Consider the following 22872-nt stretch of genomic DNA (forward strand, 5'->3'; position numbering starts at 1 on the left):
AGCAGTCCATGTCCAAGTGCAGAAAGACCTGGACAATATCCAGATTTGAGCTGACAATTAGCAAGTAAAATTCATTCTACACAAGTACCAGGCAAAGACCATTTCAAAATAACCATTGCCATCACCAAATCCCCCATTATCAAGACACGGGGGTGCTAACAACCAGAAACTGAACTGGACTGACCATATAAATACTACGGCTACAAGAGCAGGACAGAGGCTAGGAATCCTGCAGCAAACACCTTACTTCCTAATTCCTCAAAGCCAGTCCTGCATCTTCAAGGCACAACTCAGGACTGTGTTGGAATGCTCCCCACATATCCTGGATGTGTACAACTCTACAATACTGAAGAAACTTGATACCATCCAGGAGAAGCAGCCTGCTTGATTGACCCCTATTCACAAATATCCATCCCTCCATTATTGATGCACAGCAGTAACAGTGCGTACCATCTACAAGATATGTTACAGCAACTCAGCAAGACTCCTTAGACAATATCTTCTACACTCATGATGACTTCCATTTAAACGGACAAGGGAAACGCGGTATCACTTGCAAGCTATCCTTCATGCTACTCACCATCCTGAATTGGACAAATATCTTGTGATACATTTCTTGCAATAAAACATGCATAGATGAATGTTTGAATATAGTGTATATATATACACACAAGACATTGGATTAATGGAGGAAAAACTGGGAACATTGAAATACAGAGACGCAAAATGCTTTATTTTCAATACAATGTTAGAAACCCCATGTCTATCATTTCTGAGTCCCAAGGCCACATGCATTGTTTTTCTTTAATCAAATGCATCACTTGAAAAGACAGCATTTGCTAGCCATCCCTAAGTTCCTTTGAATTGAATAACTTGTTGGAACATTGCAAAGAGCAATTAAGAATCTAGTACATGGATGTGTGACAAGTTTGATATGTAGGCCAGACCAATTAAGGATGGCAGATTTCCTTCCCTCTTTCCTAAAGGACACTAGTGAACTTGATTTTTTTTTATAATTGATAATGACGTCGTGATCATCATTGTTGTGGTATAAACAATTACCTTGAGATTTGTGAGGATCAGCAATCGCAGGCTTTATTTTTGATCATGTGTTGGGGAGACGCCTTTTGCAAACTTCACAGAGTAAAGTCAGCATGGAAATTTGTAGACCGATAGAACTGAGGATGCTGTTCATCAGAAACAAAAACGGAAGTTGCTGGAAAAGCTCAGCAGGTCTGGCAGCATCTGTGAAGAGAAATCAGAGTTAACATTTCTAGTCTGGTGATCCTTCCTCAGGACTTCTGAGGAAGGGTCACTGGACCTAAAACATTAACATTGATTTCTCTTCATAGATGCTGCCAGACCTGAGAGCTTTTCCAGCAACTTCAGTTTTTGTTTTGGAAATTTATAGTCTTAATTCTCACATTTCATCACAATGTTTTTACATCTTATCACAATCCACTTGATGATTATTTTAGAACTCACATCACGTAACAATGCTTTCAGTGTTCTGTAGATATTCTTTCATCTCATCAGTGCAAGAATCTTGGTTTTCAATGTGAGCCTAACAAAGTCCTCTTCTCTGCTTCGTTATTGCTTTAAGATTATTGACCTAAGCTGTGAAGATTGTTTCCTTTAGACCTAACATTCTAAGGAGGTTCCCACATTGACTATATCTATACCTGTATCCTTAGCACAAGGTGGAGCTTGGGTTTACTAAAGCTTGCAATCCCACCTGTTTTCTTGTTCCTTGGCTGCCATTTTGGCCAGTTTCTCAACTCATTTTTGCTGACTTCAGACAGGATTCAGGAAGCAGTTACAAAACTATTACCAATTAGCAAAACAAATGTCATTTACAAAATACCATGTAAGGACTGTAACACTACATCAGAAAATCAGGCAGAAAATTAGCCACCAGGAAACATGAACACCAACTAGCCACCAAAAGACATGATCCACTATCACTAGTATCCTGACATACAGATGAGGAAGGACACAACTTTGACTGGGACAACATATCCATCACAGGACATGCTAAACAGAGACATGCATGGGAATTCCTAGAGGTTTCGCATTCTAACTGGAACTCCATCAATAAACACATCTCTTTGGACCCCATTTACCATCCTGTGAGAAAAAGAGCCAGAAGTGATATCACCCACCTTAAGAAACCAAGACACATGAACAGAAAACGGGACATAACACCAACGCTTCACAAGAGGCTCACTAGTATGGTGACAAAATGTCTGAAAACAAACCTTGAGGCTCAGCAAGCTAATTTACATACTTATCACCAACCTGAGCTACAAATCTTCTCAAAAATCACAAACTAATGCCAATTGAATGATTGCCAATATACGAGATGATCCATATCTAAAGATGGCTTTTTATATGAAGACCCCATTTCCACAATCCCTGCCATCACATAAATTAGTCTTTCCGTGTCTTTCTTAATGGCTCCTTTTTCTGCTGCTGTTTGTAGTAAATAAAGGAGATTTTCCACTGTCCTTGCCACATGCAGGTAGGTGTTCTGTTGGAGGTGGTACATCCAATCCAAATGTGTTGACAAATCTCTCTATTTCCATTGAGTTTCAGAGGTGTTTGTTGGTCATTTCATTGTAGCTAATCCATACCTGGTTGCTCACTGTAAAGATGAAGGTTGGGTGCGATATCTCACAGATTTTATTTGAATAATTAAAAGATAATTGATTAGTAGCTGCAATGTAATCTCACACACATGCATAAGCAGTTTGTGTTTGTTTGTATGTGGTATCAATTACTTTTATGGTACAATTGCCTTCAGTCTTAGTGTTATTAAACTTCAGGATCATGATGTAGCCAATGATTTCACACTACTACATGTTGATGAGTGCTTCCCCTCTCCAATTTAGTTCCCACCAAACTTCTTTCTTTGGGACTGCATACAGTAGCATATTGTGATATGTAACTTTACACATCCTTTCATCATTCCAGTATTTCTAACTTGGCAAGTAGTAGACAATAGACAATAGACAATAGGTGCAGGAGTAAGCCATTCTGCCCTTCGAGCCTGCACCACCATTCAATATGATCATGGTTGATCATCCTTAATCAGTATCCTGTTCCTGCCTTATTTCCATAACCCTTGATTCCACTATCCTTGAGAGCTCTATCCAACTCTTTCTTAAATGAATCCAGAGACTGGGCCTCCACTGCCCTCTGGGGCAGAGCATTCCACACAGCCACCACTCTCTGGGTGAAGAAGTTTCTCCTCATCTCTGTCCTAAATGGTCTACCCTGTATTTTTAAGCTGTGTCCTCTGGTTCGGGACTCACCCATCAGCGGAAACATGTTTCCTGCCTCCAGAGTGTCCAATCCATTAATAATCTTATATGTCCCAATCAGATCCCCTCTCAGTCTTCTAAACTCAAGGGTATACAAGCCCAGTTGCTCCAGTCTTTCAGTGTAAGGTAATCCCGCCATTCCAGGAATTGACCTTGTGAACCTACACTGCACTCCCTCGATAGCCAGAATGTCTTTCCACAAATTTGGAGACCAGAACTGCACACAATACCCCAGGTGTGGTCTCACCAGGGCCCTGTACAGCTGCAAAAGAACCTCTTTGCTTCTATACTCAATCCCTCTTGTTATGAAGGCCAGCATGCTATTAGCCTTCTTCACTACCTGCTGTACCTGTATGCTTGGTACAGATTTGGGTCTTTGTTGTTATTTAGGGTAGGGTAGCATCAATCCCATCAAGGCTCAGGAAGCAATATCACAATTTCTTTGAGGGATATCCCATATGTTGCCCTCAGCTGAATGATAGTTCACTCCTTCCTAGTTCCATATTATTGAAACTCAGGTCACTAACCTCCCAGTGTGTTTGTCTGGACATGGCACCAAACCTAACATTCTTAATATTCAGTTCTATATTATCAATTAAGTCCTGAGCTAATTGTAAATGCTCTCTTTTCATTTTACTTTATGTTTGATAGTGGACTGGATTAGTTTGATTGGTTTTCACAAAGGGCTGAGGAAGGAATTTTGAAAAGCCTTCTTTTTTTAACTTGTAAAGAGCACATTACTGAAATTCATTGCAATTCAGGTTCTGCTGTCTCTTTGCCAGCAGTCAAGAGAAATTGTAAGAGGAGACATCACGGTTCCTGGAAGTGTAGACAAGGTGAGATAAAACAAAGAACTGAGGATGCTGGAATTTTGAAACAAAAGCAGAAATTGCTGGTGAAGCTCAGCAAATCTGGCAACATCTGTAAGAAGAAACCAGAGTTAATATTATGAGTCAAATTTAAAGTTACTGGACTCAATACGTTAATTCTGATTTCTTCCCACAGATGCTGCCAGACCTGTTGAGTTTCACCAGCAATTTCTGTTTTTGTGGAGAAAGCTAGATTCAGTCAGTAACAATTTGCTCATTTCTTTTTGAGGAACAGTAACCAGTGATGAATGCCAAAGGAGCAAGTTCCAACTAAATCACCATGGCGACAGAAGTACCTATAATTTAATTATTAATTTCAGAGACACAGAAAATCCACTATTAACTCAACAATTTAAAACAAATTAAAGTGAAAATATGTAAAATCAGACAGTTCATATCACACCCTTGTGATTCTCTTTCCAGGAAACAATCACCTGCATTTTACCCCCGGGCATTTATCAACTTGCTTCAGTTTACCCTGAGACCAATTGCAATGATACCTTCTTGTTTACCCAAGCAAACAAAACCTCAATCGAGCCACCACATTTTCTCTAATTAATGAACCCAGTGACCTATTGCTGGGCTCAGATTCTCAAATCAGCTCACCAGCTGCCATTTTGAAGGCTGACTTCCCTATGTAATGGTGGTAAAATGAATTTATTCGCCCTTCCTTTTATGTCAACACTCAATCTCATGTCACTGATTGTTATTATGAGGGCTTGTTGTTGTGGTTCTGTTCGCCGAGCTGGAAGTTTTTGCTGCAAACGTTTCGTTCCCTGGCTAGGGAACATCATCAGTGCTATTGGAGCCTCCTGTGAAGCACTGCTTTGATGTTTCTTCCAGCTCGGCGAACAGAACCACAACAACGGACACCCGAGCTACAAATCTTCAACCAGACTTTAAATGAGGGCTTGTTTGCAACACAAAATTGTTTGGCTTTAAAGAGACACTTCAAACCTTTGTAAAGTTCAGTAATTACAGACGTGACTTTCAAGAGCAAGTTGCAAGTAATTGTCGTGGCAAACTTCAGCAAACTCTTTCTCTAATACTGAATCAGTTATTTTAGCACTTACATCTGTTGCTGCTCCTTTTATCTCCTCATCAGCTCTAAGGTGTATGCTATCATTGTGACCAGAAACCATTCCTTCTATCTGTTTCCTATCACCCTAAGGTTATTGACTCAAGCCATGACAGTCATTAGTTTTACAACCTATCTTCCTATTTTCCCACAGAACTGTCTTCATACTGCATCATGCCTGTAGTATCAACTTCATTTCTCTTCATGTTTAGGAAAAAATGCTTATTGTCACATTTATCTACTGTGCTGTGTGTTTTAATATGAACTTTAATTACTTGTCTCATTTTACCAAACTTGATTGAATTCAAAGCTCACCAGTTACCATGGTGAGACTTGAACTTGTGTTGTCAGAATATTAATTGCTGAGCACAATTTGACATGTGATTTTAATTCACCTGTAGGTAACCGGACAGAAACAGATTTATGTCTCCTCCTAAATCTTACTTAGAAAAATAACAGTGTGTTCTTGAGGTTTCAGAATACTAATATATTAACCAGAAGCCCTACTATCAATGCACATCTACACCTGACCTCATCACTGAAAATGTGAGGCTACCTATTGGAAAATTGTGAGATAAAAGGTTTTAGAAATTTCAGGCTGGTGGATAGGAGTAAAGAATGCCACAGTGAATATGCTCTTCTCTGAACAAGCTTTCATACTTCATTCTCTGTAGATCTTATGGTTGCCTGACAATAAAAATAGCACACCCAAAGATTTCCAGAAGATTGTGGGAGAAAAACTTGACCCAGAGACACTGCAAAGACAGAACATTCACGCCATCAATATTCGCTATAGTAACATTAGTTTCATGGAGATCAGGTAAGATGCTTTGATACAGAAATGAGCCTAAATACTAGAACCTGACCAGATTATGTTCATAAATGGATCTTAGAAGACTGCAGGCAATCATCACTAAAGTCACAATTTGATCTATTTCTTTGAAGGTTCAATAGAGATATGTTTGGTGACCTGATATTGTATAAAGGTACAATACAAAGCCTCAATACTAGCAACATGAATTCAATTCATGTTGACCTCAGAGTACAACGGGATCTTGATCAAAAGGGCCAATGGGCTGAGGAGTAGCAGATGGAGTTTAGTTTAAATAAATACGAGGTACTGCACTTTGGAAGAACAAATCTTAGCAGGAATTATAACTTAATTGTAAGGTCCTACAGAGTGTTGCTGAACAAAGAGTGCAGGTTTATAGCTCCTTGAAAGTGGAGTCGCAGGTAGATAGGATAGTGAAGAAAGCATTTGGTAGGCTTTCCTTTATTGGTCAGAGTATTGAGTATAGGTATTGGGCAGTCATGTTGCAGATGTGTAGGACATTGGTTAGGCCACTTTTGGAATATTACGTGTAATTCTAATCTCCTTCCTATCGGAAAGATGTGAAACTTTAAAGGGTTTAGAAAAGATTTACAAGGATGTTGCCAGGGTTGGAGGATTTGAGCGATAGGGAGGAAAGTTGGAGGCTGAGGGGTGACCTTATAGAGGTTTGTAAAATCATGAGGGGCATGGATAGGATAAATAGAGAAAGTCTTTTCCCTGGGGTGGGGGAATAGAGGACATTGGTTTAGGGTGAGATGGGAAAGATATATAAGCAACCAAAGGGGCAGGGGGTTGTGTTTGTGTGGAATGAGCAGCCAGAGGAAGTAGTGGAGGCTGGTACAATTACAACATTTACAAGGCATCTGGATGGAAATATGAATAGGAAGGGTTTAGAGGGATATGGGCTAAGTACCAGCAAATGGAACTAGTTTAGATTAGGATATCTGGTCAGCATGGACAAGTTGAACTGAAGGGTCTGTTTCCGTGCTGTACATTTCTATGAGTGTATGACCATTACTTTTTTTTGTTTTAGACGGGACACAGCCCTGAATGTTTTGATGGCCAGTCAGTTATTATTCCAGTACGGATAGGAGTTGCACATGGGAACTGTGCGGAGTTTCTATCAGAGCAGACTGTGAGGGAATTAAGCTTGAAATTGAAAATTCTGCTGTGCAATTCCTCTACACTTGGAAACCCTTTAAAAATATACATTTGAATCATAGAATTCAAAATGATCAGTTAATTAAAGTTACTCAGAAAGTCTTAGACTATTTATTACATAGCCTAACCTCTGAGTAATTATTCAACTCTGACCTTATGGTCATCTCACTCAACTAGGATGTGGTGGAGGCTGGTACAATTGCAATATTTAAAAGGCATCTGGATGGGTATATGAATAGGAAGGGTTTGGAGGGATATGGGCCGGGTGCTGGAAGGTGGGATTAGATTGGGTTGGGCTATCTGGTCGGCATGGACAGGTTGGACCGAAGGGTCTGTTTTCATGCTGTACATCTCTATGACTCTATGACTCTATGACTCTAACTCCCACTTGCATTCCCAGACCCAAACCAGACACCATCATCTCATCACTTGGGACCGGCAAACCCACTCTACTCTGGACCTCAAAACTTTCATGCCCCACACCATATCGAGTTGGAGGGTTGTGTCTGGTATAAGGTGGAGGGAAGGGAGATGAGGAAATAGGTGACCCCATGTGGTTGGAGGGTCCCAAGGCAGAAGATGAGGCATTCTTCCTCCAGGCATGTGGTGGCCAGAATCTGGTAGTGGAGCAGGCCCAGGTCTTAATGTCCTTGACAGAGTGGGAAGGGGAGTTGAATTGTTCAGTCACAGGCTGTTGGGGTTGTTGAGTGCATGTGTCTGAAGCATTCCGCAAGTTGGAATCCTGTTGCCCCAAAGTACAGAAGACCACATCGGGAGCAATGAATAGAGTAGATGACATGTGTGTAGGTGCAGGAAAATCTCTGCTGTATGTGGAATGATTCTTTGGAGCCTGAGATGGATGTGCGGTGGTGGGGGGGAGATATGGGCACAAGTTTTACACCTCTTGCAATGACTAGAGAAGGTGCCGAGAGTGAAGGGTGGGTTGGTGGGGATCATGGACCTATCAAGGGAGTTGCAGAGAGAATGGTCTCTGTGGAACACAGATAGGAGTGGTGAGGAAAATATGTCTCTGATAGTGGGGTCTAGTTGTAGGTGGCGGAAATGATGGAGGATGATGCGTTGTATCTTGAGGTTGGTGAGGTGGAAAGTGAAGACTGGAGGGGGCAGGGGGTGCGGTTTCTGTCCTTGTTGTGATTGGAAATGTGGGATTCAAAAGCAAAGGTACGGGAAGTGGAGGAGAGGCACTGGAGGATATTGTTGACCATGTGGGAGGTGAAATTGCTGTCCTGAAGAAAGAGACCATCTGGGATTTTCTTCGGTGTAATTGGTCATCCTGGGAACAGATGAGGCGGAGGCTGAGGAAGTGGTAGCAAGAAATTGCATTTTTACAGGAGATAGTGTGGGAGGTGATATAGTCCAGGTCGCTGTGCAAGTCGGTGGGTTTGAAGTAGATGTCCATGTTGAGTTATTCACCAGAAATGGAGATGGAGAGGTCCAGGATAGGGAGGAAGATTCCATGATGGTCCTGGTGAACTTGAGGTCAGGGTGGAAGGTATTCATGAAGTTGATGAACTGTTCAACCTCCTTGTGGGAGCACAAGGTGGCATTGACATAGTCATCAATGTAGTGCAGGAAAAGATGGGGAATGATGCTGGTGTAGATGCTGTAGAAGATGGACGCTTTCATGCACCCAACAAAGAGGGAGGCATAGCTGGGACCCATGCGGGTGCCCATGGCTCCTCCTTTGACCTGGAGAAAGTGGGAGGATTCAAAGGAGGAATTGATGAGGGTGAGCCCCAGTTTAGCTGAGTTCAGCTCCAGACCCAAGTGCCCCATTGTCTCATTCTACATTCTAGACCCAATCTTCCTTCATTTCTCAGGCACCAGCACACTTTCCAGCTCTTGTGTCCTTATCATCTTCACCCTGGGACCCTACTCCCTGGCTCCCTACCCTCTACAAACTTGGCACCCTACTCACATAACATGATATCTCCAAGCAACTACCTCTACACACTTGTCACACCACCATCTGGCACTCAACCACTTTACATCATACCCACCTGGCACTCTACCCCATGCCAACTTGGCACCCAATCCCACCTTGATCCCTATTTACCTGGTGCCCTACCCCCTCAACATCTGGCACCCTATCTTCATGACACCCTAACCTTACACTTATCTTACATACTTATCAAAGGATAGCAGCTGTCAAAGTCACTGCTTGTGATTCTCAATCTTCAAATTTCAGAATACGGTAGTTAACTGCTGTGAAAAGTGATATGGATTTCTTCCCCCTCCCCAATGATGTTGAACAGAATCGCCCGTCAGAGAAGCAGTGTTTTCTTGTTTCCAAAATAGGAAGGGCAGCAGTATTTTACGAGAGCTTCCCAATCATCAGAAAATCTGTTCCATGTTGTACACTACCTGCCTGAACTCCTCATGAATGCTTCCAAAGTAAATGTGAATATTACAAGATTGTGTTTTGCAACCAGAGTTAAATAGGTCTCAAAACATAAATGGTAGGATTTTAATGTGGTGGAAATGGGTAAAACATTAGTTATAGAGCATTACAGCATAGAAAGAGATCTTTTGGGCCATTTTGTTCATGCTGGTCATCAAGCGCCTACCTGTTTGTAATCATATTTTCCAATACTTGCCCTATAATTTTATGTACTATGGTATTTCAAATGTTCATCTAAATATTTCTTAAATGTTGTGATGGTTCCCATCCCTAGCACCCTTTCAGGCAGTGAGTTCCAGATACCCACCACTCTCTGGGTCAAAAAGAAGTCTTAAATTCTCTCTAAACCTCCAGCCCTTTACCTGCAACCAATGCCACCTGATTATTGGCTTCTCTACCAAAGGAAAAGTTTATCCCTATTGACCATATCTGTGCTCCTTATAATTTTGTAAACATCAGTCAGGCCCCTGCTCAGCCTTCGCTGCTCCAAGCTCAAAAGTGTGCTTTGTCATTACCATAACCGATAGCAATATTGTGAGTCCATACATATATATGTGTAGGAAATTGTTAATAATACTTTATACTCTTCCACAGGATGCACTGTAAGGGTCCTTTCAGAATTCAATCCCTAAGTAATTGAATTGTCAAAAACTCCACTTTTGTTTCTTTATCCGCTAAAAAAAATCTTGAAAATTTTCATTTTACTGAATGATGTATAGCTGAATATTTAATGGAGTTCTAAGTTCAATCATGGCTGATGGGCATTTCAATTCCACTTACCATTTTGTTTTAGGTTTTGCAAGCATGGGTTTCGTGCATACAGTCTCTGCTCTGCCTGTTATGAACAACCAAAGGAACATGTTGTTCCAATCACCTAAGCACCAGGAAAATATGTCCTAAATACTTAGCATTGTATGAGCACTGAAATTTATAAATGTTGTTGCTCTATTGTATATTGGATAGAATGTCTTTTTGGACTGAGGGCAGTAGTTACTAACATAAAACAACATAGCATTGCCTTGCCCATCAGTTAATTTGCCAGCCAATCAGCAACATTTCCTCCTGTATGTAATTATTTTGTGATTGTATGTTTCCATTTATCCTGATGAGTGCAAACCAAAAATCCTCAGCCAAATACCTAATTCCAGAAATATAAATCATCACTGCGTAATTTCAAAATGGAAGTTATTTTAATGGAAGTTATCTTATAAGATGTTTAACTTCTGCCGTAGCCAAACATTTATTTACATTTCTGAAAATGTAAATGAATTGTAAAGAATAATCTGTGAATTTTACTTCCTGCCTTGTTAGGAGAAAGTGCAGACTGCCGATGCTGGAGATCAGAGTCGAAAATTGTGGTGTTGGAAAAGCACAGTAGGTCGGGTAATTCCTGATGAAGGGCTTATGCCTGAAATGTCGATTCTCATGCTCCTCAGATGCTGCCTGACCGGCTGTGCTTTTCCAACACCACGGTTTTCAACTTTCTGGCTTGTTGCATATGAAAATAATTCACTATGATTGGATGCTTATGCTGTGTGCAAATATGACTTGCTAAAATGCCCAGGATCCTTTGACTTTGCAGCAAATTCAATCCATTGTTGAGGAACAGGAAATCCACCCCACTAATTGCTAAGTATTTTTAGGCACCTTTTTCAAGGTTAATGACGAGGTGTTGCTTTAGTACTGAAAGAAAAGTCAGCCCAATTCAGTTGGTGTAGGTCTATCTAAGCCTCACAGGTAAGCCCCTTTCTCAATACAACCTCATCAGCCTCCAGAAGAACTTCAGTGATATTGTCCTGGGATAACAATGGCACGTTATGAATTTCCCAGTGCCCTGTTGGTGCAAATCTAGTTTAGCAAACAGCAGTTAACTTCTGTTTGAACTACAATGTTAAGGAAATTACATTATTTGGGAGACAGTTGCACAGAAAGCGAGTGTTAAAAGGTTTCTTATTAGTATTCTGTTTGAACATTTTAGGTTGACAGAAAAAATGGGATGGAAATGACATACCTTCTTCATTCTTGTATAAATCTGGAGCCATGTGCCAGAAACCTTTGTATTTTCAAACATGTCCACTAGATGGTGTCAGAAAAATAATTTTACTTCTAATAAATCAGTGGATTTCTGCTGTGAAAGAGGTCAAACGTTCTCCTTCGGTGTAATTTGTCATCTTATTAGAATTAATTAACTCAAACATTGTCACATTGTTATGTACCTTCAGGAACTATGCAGAAAAGAACATCAGCACAAACCTTTATGTTGTCAATGAACGTTGGCTATTCTCCACGCTGTGGTGTGCCAAAGTGGGTTCTGTTACGACCAATGCCTGTCATATCTTCAAGAATATGCAAGAGCCTGTTTGGTTTATCGTAAGTGAGACTTTTAAGCAAGTAAAAATTGTGGATCTTGCAGGTCCACAGTGGGGTGTCAGCAACAAAATGAAGTTACTCCTGGAACAAATTATGTTCCTTCATTCACCCTTGAAGTAACTAATGGATATAGATAGGAGGCAATTGATTTTTGTGATACTTATAAATAGCAAAATTGAGCTTTCTTTTCTTAAACAGCTATCCAAGGACAAAATGTGCCATCTGCAATGGAGCAAATCAGATGGTTTTATCCAGTGAGTAATCAGATAGGAATATACCTGCCCTGAAATTCTCATGGTCACATAAGACAGAGTATTTAGAAAGCAGAGTATTTAGATTAGATTAGATTCCCTACATTGTGGAAACAGGCCCTTCGGTCCAACCAGTTCATACCGACCCTCTGAAGAGTAATCAACCCATTTCCCTTTTGCTAATGCACCTCACACTATGGGCAATTTAGCATGGCCAATTCACCTGACCTGCACATCTTTGGACTGTGGGAGGAAACCAGAGCACCCAGAGGAAACGCACGCAGACACTGGGAGAACGTGCAAACTCCACACAGTCAACCGAGGCTGGAATCGAAGCCGGGACCCAGGTGCTATGAGGCAGCAGTGCTAACTACTGAGCCACTGTGCCACCCATAAAACTCTCGTCCCTTCCCAGCGGGGGATTGAACCCTGGTCTTCTGTGTGACAAGTGGGGTTAATAACCACTACACCACTGAAGACGGTGATGTTTATCTGGAATGGTCCAGGAATATGGGGTGAGACCAGGATATGCTGGGATTCCAACCTGCAGGTTTTTTAACATACCTTTGGGAGACATGATGGAAAAATATTTCTGTCCTTCCAAGCCCTCTGTTAGGTTGTGATGCATGGTCAGTGTGTCAGAATACTTTCAAGAGACATGGTCATGATACCATCACAATATCACAGCATGCAACCAGAGGGTACAAAATATCATAGTCTGTTTTATCTTGAATCACTTGAAGCATGATTCTCTCCCAGAAGTATAATGTAACAGCCTAATATTAGTGCAGATACCTATGTGGCTGAGGAATGCAATATTTATATATAATTGTTAGTTGCAATAAACTTCCATTGGATTCATCAATACCATAATACCCACATCCAACCTTTCATGTCATGGGAGAAAACAAAGTCATTCAGACATCAGTTAAAACCACTCTGTGAGAGGCAAATTCACCCTCTATAGGAGCCATGTTTGAGATAGTTCCCAGGCTTCTCGAAGAGACATGCTCCTTTCATTCACAAATGTCTTGAGTAAGATTTGATCTAGGAATGTCTGAGGCCTCAGGAATAGAAATATCAAGAAACAAGTGATCAATCCCAGAGGAAATTAATTTTGTACAATGTCTGCAAATTGTTTAATAAAATATAGCACATGCTTGAAATCGATAATAAAAATAGAAAATGTTACAAATAGCCAGCATTTTTGGAAGCATCTGGGAAGAGAAAACCAGAGTTAACCATTTTAGATTGATGACTTTTCTTGGAATTGAAATCGTTTTTGTATGTATAAATAAGTAAAATAACTGGATGCATTTTTTTAAACCTAGAAATTTCTCAGCACACCCTATTAATCTAATGGGGTTCAGTGCAGTCACTGAAATTTTAAACAATATAATCATTTAGATGAGCCTACTTAGAATAGGCAACACGTGTATTGCAAAGACAGAGCCCCACACACCTCAGGATCACCATGTTTGTATGGTAACAATAAGAAAACATTGTGGTAAATTTTTCATCAGCTATTATTATATCACCTAACCAACCAAAGTGTGCTAGCTCCGCTAAGTTTTGCAGAGAAGGTTCATTCCTTTCGTATGGGTGAACTCCCGAGCAATGTTGGATCTGGTATTGACAGTTCACTAGAGGAAAGGGGACATGTACATAACTCTTGACCTTATTTGTAATGATATTAGATTAGACTTACAGTGTGGAAACAGGCCCTTCGGCCCAACAAGTCCACACCGACCCGCCGAAGCGCAACCCACCCAGACCCCTACCTAACACCACGGGCAATTTAGCATGGCCAATTCACCTGACCCGCACATCTTTGGAATGTGGGAGGAAACCAGAGCACCCGGAGGAAACCCACGCAGACACGGGGAGAACGTGCAAACTCCACACAGTCAGTCGCCTGAGGCGGGAATTGAACCCGGGGTCTCAGGCGCTGTGAGGCAGCAGTGCTAACCACTGTGCCACCGTGCCGCCCACAAATATATTTGCAATGTTGTTTAGATAGCAAAAGTATTTGGCAAAATTGCTTACTGGTACTAATAATGTGTAGACAATGGAATACATTAGACAATAAATATTCACCTCCTTTTCTCAAGATTCCTTTCAATGTTCCATGATCTCTTTCTGGGGGGGTATTCACTCCCAAACTTACTGTTTGAGCTCACGGTGTCTTTTCTTCCCTTCCATCTTTGGACTGCATGTTCCCAACCTTCTGCCTCTGCCCCTCACCCTGTACCTTCATTCAGCATTCCCATTTTCCAGTTCAGCATTCCCATTTTCCAGTGGCCTTCCCTGCTCTAATTATAATAAATCTATTTCTTCATTGACTATTCCCTTCTAGTGAATAGCTGATGTTAGTACTCACTTTTGTCCTTTCAGACTAATGGCATCATATTGATGATCAGAACTGATTTGTCCATCATCAGGCAAACTATCAATTGTGGCAGTTTGATCCACATAGCTCTGTACCATTTGGATATGAGAAGTACCGGGCTACTAGTTATTTTCCACAACTCCTTCAGAATCTGCAAATTTGCAATCCATGTCAAGCATCTGTGACGAGTGCAATTAAAATGTCTAGGCCCCATGTGATACTGTTACTATTTTACCATCTTTACAGGGATGGGATGGTGGGTCTTGGTGGGATACTATTCAGAGAGTCCGTGTGGATTTGATGCGTTGAATGGCCTGCATTCAAATTGTAGCGATTCTAGGATTCTGCAACTGACTTTTTGCCTTCTGAATTTCTACCCCTGATGTCAATAACAATTCTTTAATTTCTTTAATGATATGGTGGTTCACTTAATACAAAAAATGCAGAGCTGTGTTTTTGCAAATTCACAGATATTCCAAATACAATAGCTTTGTCATTTTTCGTAGCCAGTTTCAACTGTACTTCCTTGATTGACTGCCCACTTGATAACAAGGGTATTTCACTGGATCTGTGGTGATTCTGGATATTTTACAAGGAATGACCACATTTTTCAAAGATTTTAGTGTGCTATCACCTCCAAATATGGAACAGAATTTAATTTCAAATGTGTGGGTAGATTTTTGATATACCATCAGAGCATAAATAACTATTCAGTTTCACCAATTGTACACAACGGGTGAAAATATATTCTTGAGTGTCTTAAGTGCTGTTTTCATATTTATCAAGCAGTAATCTTACTTTTCCTTTTAACTTCAGAGAAATGGGAACCAGATTGCTACACTTTGCTTCGTTAGTGTTGGCTTATACCAACATCTAATATCCCACAGTGACTCTTGCTGTCTCCTAGGAACACAATTACACTAATTGTAGGCAAATTTCATTAATTTCTGTTATAATGTTTTGCTTTCAGACTCCTGGAGCATATAAAGCAATATGGATAGGAATTGATCTTGTATCTTTTCTACTGATTGGCCTAATATACTTCATACATAGGTAAGTCATACTAATTATACCAGTCTGCAGCCACGTGACAAATATTAACCTTGACGTTGTAAGCAGTAACAGTGAGTGCTTTTGGAGGTCTCTAGAAGAGGTGTTAATGAATATGATAAATTTCAACTGTTCAGATGGTGAACTGCAAATTCCAAGTGTGAGTAGTTCCTAATGGATGAGTAGCTAGAAATCCTAACATTACAGAACATCAACCAAGGATTTTGAAGGTCCTTTTTAAAAAATTTTTTTTTTTTTTGGTTTTCACCACAAACTTTGGCTGTGGTATTTACTTTTGCCTCTTCAATCTTTCATTTCTCCCTTTTGTCCCTTCAGCAAAGGATGTGGAGGTTTTGGAGAGAGTGCAAAAGAGGTTTACCAGGATAAAAAAAAACTGAAAGAATTGTGGATGCTGGAAATCAGAAACAGAAATCGCTGAAAAACCTCAGTAGGTCTGGCAGCATCTGTAGAGAGAAATCAGAGTTAACATTTCGGGTCCAGTGACTCTTCTTCAGAATTGATGGTAGTTGGGAAAGAGTTGCTTTTTATGCAGAAGGTTGGTTGGGGTGACAGAGTAAATGATGGATGGAGATAAAGCCCAAAGAGAGAGAGGAGGACAGTTGGACAGACAAAGGAGTGGATAATGGTCAGCCTAGGAAAATGAATAGTAGCTAATGGGGACTATTAATGGTTAACTATGAGTTGTGTGTAATAGAAGACCATGTGATAACAAGGCCAAGTGTGTGGGGATTGAGGTAGGACATGACAAAGGTGTCTGAAGCCCTAAAATTGTTGAACTCGATATTGAGGGCAGAAGACTAGAGTTCCCAAGTGGAAAATAAAGTGCTGTTCTTCCAGTTTGCACTGAGCTACGCTATAGCACTGCAGCATTTTTGAGAAAGAGAAGTTGGCCAGGAAACAAGGTGGTGTGTTGAAGTGGCAGGCAACTGGAAGTTGAGGGTTTTTTGCAGATAGCACATAGGTCTTCCACAAAGCAGTCACCTAGACTATGCCAGGTTTACCAGGATGTTGGCTATATTAAACTATATTAACTATAAGGAGAGGTTGGATAAACTTGGATTGTTTTCACTAGATCTTCAAAGGTTCAGGGATGACCTGATAGAAACGTAAAATTATGAACGGCATAGATAGGGTGGATAGTCAGAGTCTTTTTTCCCCAGGGTGGAAATGTAAAAATATTAGTGGTTTAAGGTGAGGGGGGATCTTTTAAAGCAGGTGAGGTGAGACTTTTACACAGAGAGTGGTGTGTGCTTGGTACATGATACCAGGGAAGGCAGTAGAAGTGGATAAAATAACGATGTTTAAGAGGCATTTAGACAAACACATAAACAGGCAAGGAATAGATGGGTACATATCACGGGCATACAGATGGGGTTAGTTTAGAATGGCATCATGGTTGGCACAGACATGGCAGGCTGAAGGGCCAGTTCCTCTGCTGTACTGTTTATTTTCTAACGTCTGCCATAGCATCTCCATTGTAATTTCAATGTCCATATCAATTGTATACTTTTAAATTCAATATCCCTGCATTAAAATTAAAATCTCAATTTTTGTTACATTCTTTTTCCATCAGCACTGTATCCCTTGGACAACTGAATCTTTACATCTCTCTGTTCTTCCAATCAATTTAAAATGCTTGTTTCCATTTTTTCTAATTTTTAAAAATTACTTTTAATGCTCCAGTGAAGAAAACTGCATCCACCAGCAATCTTTCCACATTGCTAACATTTCTATGATTGTCTTGAATCTTCCACAAAGATAATAAATCCTTAATGTGGTACATCTGACCAATTAAATCCATGCTGTTAGAGTGAGTTTTGGCTATGTGCCCTCCAACCATGCCAGCATTTTTGACAATGTGGAGCAGATTTTAAGATAGAATTGTAAGCCTAAATCCAATTTAGAAGCACATTTGATTTCCTAGCTGAATTCAGCAAACTCAGTACAAAACAGAAATCAAACCTGAAATGTTTTAGTCTACAATAAAATTTGACACCATATAGAAACATCAAAACCACATGGCTCAGAAAAGGGCATTTGTCCATCATATCAATGCAGTTTCACATTGAGCCAGAAGGTGAACTAGTCTGAGCAAATACAGATCAGAATCCACATCAAATCTGCCATCTGTGTATGGTCCAATGTGATGATATTTGAATATTAATCATTTTTTGTGCCTGTCACACAACCTAAATGTTTATGAGGAAAGCAATGGCAGAGTAAACAGAAATAGGAAGTGTTACAATTGATGGGTAACATATAGTATCCCTGACAGTGATGAAATTGTTTGCAAACAATAGGCATAGAGCGTTCATTGTTCTATAAAGAGATTTCACTACTTTATACAGATGGTATTAATGATGTAACATACAGTGAGCCAGAAGGTGCTGTTGAAGCAAGCTTTGGTGAATTTCTAATGTGCATCTTGTGGAAGATACATGCTACTGTTACTAAACGTTGGGGTGGTGAAAGAAGTAAATGTTTGTGGATATTGTGTCAACCACGTGGGTTGCTTTTTCCCCGATGGTGTCAAGCCGCTTGAGTCTTGTTGGAGCTGCACCTATCCAGGCAAGTGAAGAGTGTTCCTTCACACATCTGCTTTAAACCTTGGAGATGGTGGCCTGGCTGAGGAGATGGTGACTCACTTGCTGTAGAAGTCTTAGTCTTTGACCCACTGTTGTGGCCGCTACTTATATGGATAGTCCAGTTCAGTTTCTGGCCAAAGATCTTATTGTCATAAAGCTTAGGTTTGTATAGCATAGAAACAGACGTTAAGTCCAATCAGTCCCACCCTCACATAATCCCAAACTAAATTAGTCTCACTTGCTTGTGCTTGCCCCCTATCTCTCCAAACATTTCTCATTCATATATTATCAAAAATTTTCTTAACACTTCCTCTGGAACTCCTGTGTTAAAAACAGCGCCCTACATGTCTTTTTTAAATGTTCCTCCTTTCACCTTTAAAATTTGCTCCTTAGTCTAAAAACATCCACCCTAGAGAAAAGATACCTGTCATTTACCTTATCTATACCCTTAATGATTTTATAAATCTCTATAAGGTCACCCCTGAACCTCCTATACACCAGTGAAAAAAATCTCAGCCTATCCAACCCCTCCTTATAACTTAAAACTCTCCATTCCCAGCAACATCCTGATAAATCCCATTGAGTTAGACAGCATTGAAAGGGACACCTCGCTCCAACTCGTCCATGCCAACTGGATATCCTAAACTGATCGACATTTAGGCCATATCCTTCAAAACCCTTCCTATTCATGTACCCATTCAGCTGACTTTCAAATGTCATAATTGTATCTGCTTCCACCACTTCCTCTGGCAGTTCATTCCATCCTCTGCAGGAATAAGTTACCCCTTTAGTCCCTTTTTAATCTTTTTCCTCTAACCTTAAACTACGCCCTCTCATTTTGAACTCCTCTACACTGGGAAAGCAATTTTAGCTATTCACCCTATCTATGCCCCTCATGATTATATAAACCTCCAAAAAGACACACCTCAGCCTCCAATGTTCCAGGGAAAATAGCCCCAGTCAATTCAGCCTGACCTTATGCCTCCTTTTCTCCAGTCCTGACAATATCCTTGCAAATCTTTTCTGAACATTTTCAAGTTTAACAATATATTTTCTATAGCAGGGAGACCAGAATTAAACACATTATTCTGAAATTAGCCCACAGGAAGTTTATAGTGGGCGACTCAGTAAGGGCAATGCCATTGAATTTCAAAGAGTGATAGTTATATTCTCTCTCATTGTAGACAATCATTGGCTGACACTTGCATGGTGCAAAGTTACTAGCCACTGATTAGTTCAAGGAGAAAGTGAGGACTGCAGATGCTGGCGATCAGAGTCGAGAATGTGGTGCTGGAAAAGCGCAACAGGTCACGCAGCATCCAAGGAGCAGGAGAATCGATATTTTGGATATTCCCTGATGAAGGGCTTATGGCCGAAGCATTGATTCACCTGCTCCTCAGATGCTGCCTGACCTGATGTGCTTTTCCAGCACCACACTCTTGACTCTGATCTCCATCATCTGCAGTTCTCACTTTTTCCTAGTTGATTCCAACCCTTCCAAGGATGCCTACCATTAAGAAGTTCTCCTCTCTCTACAAGGATCTCAGTGAGTCCCTCTCTAATTGCACCCCCCAGGCCATCTCCTCTGCCATGAAGCTCTTCAGCCACATCCTGAAGCAGACTTGCTACTACAGCCACATCTCCTACCTCAGTGCCTGCCCACTTTCCTGATGAAGGACTAATGCCTGAAACGTCAATTCTCTTTCTCCTCGGATCTACCTGACCTGCTGAGCTATTCCAGCACCACAATCTCGACACTTATCAATCCAAAGCCTAAATATTATCCAAACCTAAATATTATCCAAACATTGTTGCATTTAGGCATGGATTGCTTTAGTATCTGAGGAGTTGCAAATGACGCTGAACAAAAACATCCCCACTTCTGACATTATAATGAAGAGAAGGATAATTGATGAAGCAGCTGAAGATGGTTGGATCTAGAACACTATCCTGAGGAATTCCTGTAGAGCTGTCCTAGAACTGAAATGATTAACCTCCAACATCTTCCTTTGTATAGGCATGATTCCAAGCAGTGGACAGTTTTTCCCTGATTTCCACTGACTCCAGTTTTGCTAGGATTCCTTCATGACTCAGTCAAATTCCTGATGTGGAGTCATGAAGGAATGATGTGGAGGGCAGTCATTGTCATCTCACCTCCGAAATTCAGCTCTTTTGTTCACATTTGAGTCAAGGCTATGATGTTAGAAGTGTAGGATTGGAATTCCTTCGACTGATGAAATCTGAAAAAAAAGTCTTTAAAATAAACAAAGAGAGAGTTGCAATTAAGAGTCAGCACAAATGCACAGAGGTTGAATTCAGACAGTTGTTCAGCGTGAGGGATTGAATGCTATCTGACTGCTGTCATAGGACAATGGTGTAGGGAAATACCATTGCCCAATGTAATCACAAGATTGATCATCTAATGTAACAGTATCAACCTGGTTTTGTTAAAATGAGTTCCCATTGAGAAGGGAAATTGATAATTCAAACATATGTCTTTCTGGGGCCAAATGCTGTTGTTGTGTTATTTTCCAACAGCAGGGGTGATGTTTGAACTGACCAGATTTTCTGGAATGGGTTTTCCATGATAAAGGTCTGTACTGTTGCACTAAACTTACTTGGCTGAGTTTGCAATATACTAAAGAGGATTAGTCTCAAACATCCTGAACAACAGAAAAATGTTTGATGCGGCTATGAGATGTTTGATTTGAATCTCAATAAAAGGGATGAATTGAAGTAACTTTACTACATCTGGAAGAAGAGTCAGGAGTCCATGAGCCAAGTTAACCATACCTGCCTCTTTTAGTGACTGCAGCCCCTTCACTTGGCTAAAGGATTTCTAGCCTCACTTAGGCCTACATCAACACTGAATGGACCAGTCTTGTTAGAGATTGTAAACTTTCTAGCCAAATGATCGCAATCTTGGTCAGGAAGGGTCTGCAGTTACAAAGGAGGGGAAGGAGCGGTCAACTTGGCTCACTGACCTACAGTTCTCACCAAAAGGACCAACTACGTAGAGGATTGTAAGTCGTTCGACAAATCTGAGAGGTATTAGGTAACCTTAGGTTATCAACCATATCCAGAGACTTTGGGTCTGAATTAAGTAAGGTTTTTCCTATACTATTTTAATAAAGATTATTTTCCTAATAAATCATAAACTCGTTTAGTGCAGAAGAGGCCACTCAGCCCATCAAGCCTTACTGCCAAAAATGCGTTACTACCTCAACTAGTCCCACTTTCCCTCATTAGGCCCATAGCCTTTAATGTTATAACACTTCAAGTGCTCATCCAAGTACTTTTTAAAAGTTGTGAGATTATCCACCTCAACTACCCTCCCAGACAGTACATTCCAGATCCTCACTACTCTCTGGATGAAAAAAATTCCTCAAATTCCCTCTGAACTTCCTGAATTTTACTTTAGAAATGTGCGCCCTTGTTCTTGACCCTTCAACTGAGGGGGACAGAGTGTTTTCTATCCACCCTGTCCGTGCCCCTCATAACCTTATATACCCTAATCAGGAACCTCTCAACCTTCTCTAGGGGGTGGATTGCATCAGTTGACTGGAAAACTAGTTTGTGATTCAGAGTGATGCCAACAGCATGGGTTCAAATCTGAGGTTACCATGAAGGACTCTCCTTCTCAACTTCTCCCCTCACCTGAGTCTTGGTGACCCTCAGGTTAAGTGTCTCTCAGATTAAGCGACCACCAGTTACCTCTCTCTAATAAAAGATCACTGTATGGTCTGATAAGACTGTGGCAACTTTACTTTCTGCTCCACAGAAAAAAAACCTGAACTTATTTAGCCTCTCTTATTGCCGAAATATTCTATCCTAGGCACCATCCTGGTGAATCTCCTCCACACCCCCTTCCCAAAACAATCCAGTTGCGTTAGAAGCTTCATTTTGATGAACAAGTTTACCATTGACCAAGCCATATGATAATTGAGGGTGGGAATACTTGTGGAGCCTCCTTCTCAAGTAAGTTGTCTAATTATTTACAGTAGAAGAATGTGGTACTGGAAAGGCATAGCTGATCAGGCAGCATCCAAGGAGCAGGAATATTGATGTTTCAAGCCTAAGCTCTTCATCAGGGATGAGGGGTTAGCTCAAGGGGACTGAGAGATAAATGAGAAGGGTGTGGGGTTGGGGGCAAGGCAACTGAGAATGCAATAGGTTGGAGGGTCCCAAGGCAGAAGATGAGGCATTCTTCCTCCAGGTATTGGTTGGTAAGGGTTTGGGAAGGGAAGATAAAGTCTTGGGCCATGGGGCAATGGGGTTGTTTTGTGCGTGTGTTCTGGAGATGTTCTCTGAATCGTTCCACAAGTAGGCGTCCTGTCTCCCCAATGTAGAGGAGACCACATTGGGAGCATCGGGGGTCTAATTGTTTACTACCCTTCAAAACAAAATCTGGCATGATGGTAGAGCTTATATTTGATTTGTTGTGGAATTTCTTAGTTCTGTCTATCACTTCTTACTTATGCTATTCAGCGTGGAAGTAGTCCTGTTTTGTAGCATCACGAG

The 22872-nt window shown here is 40.8% G+C and overlaps 1 protein-coding gene across 1 annotated transcript in view; it reads left to right on the forward strand.

Annotated features, from left to right (window-relative positions):
- gdpd2 (glycerophosphodiester phosphodiesterase domain containing 2) overlaps positions 1 to 22872 on the forward strand; it is a 77762-nt gene that overhangs the window by 41980 nt on the left and 12910 nt on the right. The window contains exons 8-10 of the mRNA XM_060832304.1: positions 5945 to 6090; positions 11908 to 12055; positions 15666 to 15748. Of these exons, the coding sequence (XP_060688287.1) occupies positions 5945 to 6090; positions 11908 to 12055; positions 15666 to 15748 (377 nt within the window). The remainder of the gene's footprint in view (positions 1 to 5944; positions 6091 to 11907; positions 12056 to 15665; positions 15749 to 22872) is intronic.

This window comes from Hemiscyllium ocellatum, chromosome 11 (genome assembly GCF_020745735.1).
Source record: "Hemiscyllium ocellatum isolate sHemOce1 chromosome 11, sHemOce1.pat.X.cur, whole genome shotgun sequence".
Lineage (NCBI taxonomy): Eukaryota > Metazoa > Chordata > Chondrichthyes > Orectolobiformes > Hemiscylliidae > Hemiscyllium > Hemiscyllium ocellatum.